This window comes from Alligator sinensis, unplaced genomic scaffold, assembly GCF_000455745.1.
Source record: "Alligator sinensis unplaced genomic scaffold, ASM45574v1 scaffold633_1, whole genome shotgun sequence".
Lineage (NCBI taxonomy): Eukaryota > Metazoa > Chordata > Crocodylia > Alligatoridae > Alligator > Alligator sinensis.
The window spans coordinates 243,160-249,442 of NW_005842280.1; the positions used below are offsets into that span (position 1 = coordinate 243,160).

Consider the following 6,283-nt stretch of genomic DNA (forward strand, 5'->3'; position numbering starts at 1 on the left):
GGCCAGTCCCTTAAGGATGGCCTCTTTAATAAACTTTTCTAAGACCTTCCCTGGGATAGAGGTCAGGCTGATGGGCCTGTAGTTTGCTGGATCCACTTTCCTCCCTTTCTTGAAGATAGGTACCACATTGGCCTTCTTCCAGTCTTTAGGCACTTTACCAGAGCGCCAGAAGTTTTCAAAGATATACCAGTCATGGGTGGAGTCCCACCAGGTCTCCATTATCCCTATGACGTCGTAATTCTTTTTTTTTTTAAGCAGGAGGACGAGTTCCTCCTGCTTATTCCCCAAGCTCCTGGCATTTGTGTACAGGCAGGCAAGTGTCCCCTGGGGGGCTCTTGCCTTGCCTACAGATTGTACCAGGGCTAGAGCAGGGGTGGGCTCCCTTAAGTGCCTTGGCCTGCTGGCTTTGCAAGGGTTGCTCAGCGGGCCAGCAGGGGTGGTAGTGCCCCCGTCCCCCAGTGGGCTTAGTTTAAAGCCTGGTGAAGCAGGTCAGCCAGTCTGGCTGAGAAGAGCCCTCCTCCCCAGTGAAGAGAGATGGAGGCCGTTCCTTCCCAGCAGCTCACTGCCTCTCTCGCCAAAGAGCGGGCTGTGGTCATGGAAGCCAAAGCCTTCCCGATGACACCAGTGCTGCAGTCTTTAGTTCACTACCTGGATCCTCCTCTCCCTCCTCAGCCCATACCCCAAGGCTGGGAGAATCAAAGAAAACACCACCTGTGCTCCCAGGCCCTTTAGCCCCGCTCCCAAATCCCTGTAGCGCCTCATGACCCGACTGGGAGTGCTCCGAGCCGTGTCATTGGTGCCCACATGAATAAGGAGCATGGGATAGTGGTCTGTGGGCTGGAGGAGCTCTGGGATCTTCTCCTCAGTGTCTCGGATGCGGGCCCCCGGGAAGCAGCAGACTTCCCGGGCTAAGGGGTTGAGGTGGCAGGTTACCCCCTCAGTCCCCCTCAGGATGGAGTCTCCCACAACTAACGCTTTGAGTTTTGTCTTGGGGAGAGCGGGGGCGGTAGCTGCAGTTGAGCCTGTGTTGCCTGCGGAAGCTGGCAACTCAGCAGGCTCTGCTGGGGCTGCAAGAGGTTTGTACCTGTTGCTGAGCTCCAGCGGGGCAGGGACCTTGGTGCAGCAGGCCTTAGGGCCCTTAACCATCTTGGTCCATCCCCCTGACTGGACAGAGTGGGAGGTCCTGGAGTCCTCCCTTGTCCTGGAGGGAGACCGTGACTTTAATGTTACTTTCATTGTCAGTCAGCAAAGCAAATACTTTACCACTCCCAATCTTTTGTAGGACTTCACATATTTTACTACTGATATACTCTGCCTATTCTCTCCTGTTTCAATGCTTCTGTAAAAAACTGGTTGAGATGTTGTTATCACAAAGTTTATGATTTCTTCTCCCCACACGTTTGTCCATCCATCTGTACGTACAGTGCTTCACTGACTTTTCCTTGCACAGGTTGCATTACATGTTCATATTCTGACTCTAAAAGAGGCTTGCTCAAAGAATGTCTGCTGGGCAAATGGCATGGTGGTCTTAGTAATTTAAAAGCTTCCTGCTAGTATGTATTTTATGTATTTTCAGTTATTGACAATGGTGTCCCAGAAGAATATATTGCTCTTGCAAGAGCTTGGTCGATTCCTTCCCCCTCGCCCCCTCCCCTCGGATTTTTAGAAATGAAGCTACTGAGAGTCTTTTGCATACAGTTGGTTGCAATATTTGGTTACTTGAGGGTGTTGCTTGGGCAACCCTTTGTGATGCTGATGGTATAGAAGAAACAGCAGTAGGAGAACTTCTGGATCGAGCACATTGGAAAGAGCTACTTGCGCTTTCATCATCATGATCTACCTCCTCCTCACTTACACCCATGAAGGATTTTTTTAATGTCTGCAGGACACTTTTTACATACAAGGATGTATTTGGTCATCCTAGTAGCATTTGGAAATGCATCTTTCATTTGACAGTATTTGCAAATCACCTTTTTTTTCTTCTCAGAATAACTTGCAGTGTGGAAATGCTTCCATATGCTAGAAGTTAGTCGCACCATTTTATTGAGGGAGAAAAAAGAAAAATGTAATTTAGCGGCTAGCTTGCATATATAAACACTAAGCTACAGCATGTACAAATTTAGTAGTGGGTGGAGGAGAGACCTCCTCAGAGTTAGCTGTGAACAACTTCCCCGCCCTGCAGGCGTCACCTCACTGCTAAGGTTGAGTGATTTGATACAAAACATCAGATTAGAAGGAATTCAATTATGAATTACATAGGTTATGAAAATATACTAATGAAGCTAAAATATGGTTTAATATACCGAATTCAGAGAAATTTAAACTCTTACCCTCCAATAAAGAAGTATACTTTCTTTCAGCTCCTTTGTGCTGCTTCTGTACTTCTGTGGATCTTGAGGTCACAGGGTCAAGAGGAGGCAGGTTCCTTCCAACTCCAAAATCTTTAGACTTGCTCTGTCTCCTTTCCTGAGGCTTTTGAGCAACAACAGCAATAAGCTGCTTGTTTCTAATCTGTACAGGAATGAATAGACGCCAGTGTCCACTCCCAGTCCTTTGAGGCCTAGGCAGGAGGATAGGAGCAGATCCACCAACCTCTAGATCAAAAGTCAACAATAGAAGAAGTCCACAAGCAAAGAAGGCACTGAATCCTTCCTTCTCTTGTGAAAATGGCAGTGCCCCCCTAGGGGCAGAAATGCATCTTGCTCTTGCATTTGAGAGTTGTACTGTACTGGTTGTCCTTGGTGTACAGGAATTGTAATGACTGTAGTAGATAGTCTTACATAAAAGTCTTCCTATTACATAGTTTTTAGAAAACATAAAAGAGTAGCAATGTATGAACACCTTGTCTTAAACATTCCATTTATCATTCTTAAAGAAAATATTTTGTAAGAGGTTGGGTTTTTTTTAATTTTTCAAAACACTTTCAATTTTTCAGAAAAAAAAGCAAGCCCTTGGGGTGGGGTGTGGGGAGGAATCTTTTTCCCAAATTTTTCTGGGTTTTTTTTTTCCCCCAGCCTTCACATCTCTAAACCTGTGCTTGTGTGTACTGTCTACTGTTGTTGAGTACCAAAATTATCTTGTAAAAGTGTTAGAAATGGGTCGGTGGGTCAGTACAGTCAGTCTTGGAACGTATCCCTATTTGTTACATTGTAAAGTGGGTTCTCTTTGTGCAAATTTGAGTTATACAGCATTGTCCAGGAACGCATGTACAGCATAAAGCGAAGGAAACCTGTGATGTGTAGAGCGGGCCTAACACTAGACTGTGATTTTGTTGTTCTTGTTGTAGAAGGGCTCAAAGCAAGTGTGGACTAAGGCATAGGTGATGTGTAAAGTGATGTACAAGATATATTGGGGAAATTGGATGGTAGTACAAAAGAGCCCAGATTTGTGGTAACTTTTAATGGCAAGAGGCTAGAAAAAGCTAGAGCTTTATTTAATTTGCACCTGGCTGTTTCATCTTTGCTCTATCCATCACTTTTGGCTTAAACAAAAAGTAACTTAATCTGTTATCTTATTAAAAGTAGCAGTGATGGCAACATGGCATTTACTGCAAAATGGTTGGTTACAACACGCTTGATTTCTTTTTCTTCCAGTGGCCAACACTGGGCCAGTTGGTGTTTTCTTCTATAACACAGAAGTTGAAAACTTTTAAGCCAGATAAAGAACTGGATTTGAAACAACTTCATCTTCACAAGCCTTTGGATTCCACATGGCCAAAAGTGAATTGCCAGCTCCTGTCCATGCTAAATAAGCCAAGCGATTCCCTGTTCACACTGTTACAAAGGGAACTGTTTTGTATTATGAATTTGTACAAGGACTTATTTTACCCTGAAAGAACTGCGTTAGGGAATGGGGAAGAGATCCGTCAGACTTACTGCCTACATGCACTGAATCATGTCCTGAAGGCTAATGCCCAGGTTCTCAGCAGTAATGCCAAACGAAGAGACCAAAAGCCAGGAGCTGACAGTGATGATTTCAGGGATCAAGGGCTCACTAGACCAAAGGTAAGAGGGCTTAATTAGTATAATATTTTGCAGTCCGATTTGTTCTGCCATACAGATGTTTCTCCTGCCATTATCCCCAAGGTGTCAATATGCTCCCAGGTTTATCTCTCCAGACCCATTAAACATGTCTTGAAGCTGTTTGACAAGCAAGTAGCCTAGGAGAAATGATAACTTTGAAAGTTTTGTGGTCAAACTAATTCCATGGAGAGCTGTTTACCTGGAAGAGTTTTTCTTGTGCCTTCATGAGATTTGATTTCTCTTCTCTTCCTTATTCTGATCCCACTGCTTCTGCACTAGCAATACTGTAAGGACCTTCATGTCTACCTCTAAAACTGATGTTGCCTGTGCTTTTGGAGATCAACATCTGTGCAGGCGGCTTCTGAGAATTGTTTGTCATTCCTGTGCCCTGTAGGGACTGCTCCATATAGCCATTGCTCTTCTTCCAAGATTTAATGAGTCCCCAGTTCCTTCCCCTGCTTCTTCAGGGCTGTTGCAACTGAAAGTCATGCTGTGCTTCAGGCTCTTGTTATATCTGGTGTGGTATAACTTGGTAGCAAATTTCCCTTGCTTTTATTGCATAGCTCTATCACTGTGTCAGCTAAGAATCAGCAGGGAGTCTTTTATATTGAACATAGTGAATCTAGCCAATAAGCTTAAGCAAAGCTGCTTTTCATTTTCAGTGGCAGCGGGGCTTAATTCAGTGCTAGCTGTCTTGTCAAATTGTCCTTTTAATAGGGAGCTTGCCAGTAATCTATAATCTCGATTGATGGATAATGGGTTCAGTTTGCAAGGAGCTTCATTTAAAAGGTCCAAAGTTGAACTGTCATGAGAGTTCTGGAATATGCCATGCATCTCTTTAAAACTCCCCATTTTGGCTTTTCCTTGTGCCAATGTTATTTAGGTTTAATATGTAAGTAGTTTGAGTGCTTTGTGACTTAGCTTTTGCAGGAACTAAAGTTAGGCTCAAGTGGAAACCCAAGCAGCTCAATGACAGGTGTATGTGTGTGGGGGAGGATTTACTTGCTCAAGGAGAACAGAAGTATCTCCATGGTGGTAAATCCTCCGATTCCCCATCTCCATGATGCACTGGGGGTGTATGCTAACTTGTAACACCTTTTGTCCCAAAGCAGCCACCCCGATCCCTGGTAAAACAATTTATCAGTGGCCCTTATTGCTTTGTATTACATTTCCTTTTTCCATCTGAGTAGCTTATACTTAACTGGTAACAAGGGGTTTGGGCAGCTAGCAGGTAGTCCCATTTCTGTGAAAGGGCACCTTAAAACACATTTCTGACCTAGTCTTGGGTCAGACTAGGTCAAGCCTGTCTGTTCAGTCATTTGGCAAGCATGGTAGCCGGGTTTGGAATTTATTTGTGGGAGGTGCCTACATTTAATTGAATGGTTGGGAAGTGCGAGCAGCAGCACTACGTAAAATGAAGTGCAAAAATATGCTTATTCATGGTGGATCCCTCCCTCCTCTAGAGAAGACATCCCTTTTTCAAGTAACCTTTTTATAATTGTTCTGGTCCACACAGGTACTGATAGTGGTGCCCTTCCGCGAATCAGCCTTACGGGTGGTGCAGATTTTCATCAGCCTTCTTGAATCAGGGAACAAAAAACAAATAGATGTAAGTAACAAGAAGCGCTTCAAAGGAGAGTTTGGTTCTGATCCAGATGAGAAACCCCCCAACCTGAAAAGACCTGAGGATTATGAAGCTGTGTTTGCTGGCAACATTGATGACCATTTCAGGATAGGTAATAGCATATCAGACAACTTTGTTTTAGCTTTCAAGACCAGGCTGCAGTGTTTATAACTTATTCCTAAATTTCTTTGAAGCCTAAGTTCCACTGACTTCTAATGAGACTTAAGCTCCTTAAGCCATGCTGGAGTTGAAATTTGTGCATTTCTATTTTATTATTTTAAATGTAAGGTTCTTCAGGTTTTTGGTTAAGGTCTCTTGCAGGCTCAGATCAAGTATAATGTAAAACCTTAAAACTTTTAAAAACCTTTTAAAATAAACCTTTTAATGAAGCTGGGAAAGTCCACCTTGCCATAGAGGATGAAGGACTTGATGTATATATTTGACCTTTTTAATCTCTAACCATTATAGCCTGGATCCTAATCTTCCTAGTCTGACCATTTACCAACTGCTTGCCCCCAAAAACAGTTGTTTTGTCTCGGGGTGATCTAGTTCCACCACAGGGAAGTGCACAACTCTCCTCATGCTCTCTGCTCTATCCTGTAGAGATCAGCTCTCGGAGAGGAGACATCTGCTGAAC

At 43.8% G+C, this 6,283-nt stretch overlaps 1 protein-coding gene across 4 annotated transcripts in view; it reads left to right on the forward strand.

Annotated features, from left to right (window-relative positions):
- Nucleotides 1-6,283, forward strand: part of UTP25 (UTP25, small subunit processor component) — a 36,030-nt gene that overhangs the window by 17,345 nt on the left and 12,402 nt on the right. For all 4 annotated transcript variants that reach the window (XM_025209307.1, XM_006027972.3, XM_025209309.1 and 1 more), the window contains exons 6-7: nucleotides 3,594-4,004; nucleotides 5,539-5,758. In XM_025209307.1, the coding sequence (XP_025065092.1) occupies nucleotides 3,594-4,004; nucleotides 5,539-5,758 (631 nt within the window). The remainder of the gene's footprint in view (nucleotides 1-3,593; nucleotides 4,005-5,538; nucleotides 5,759-6,283) is intronic.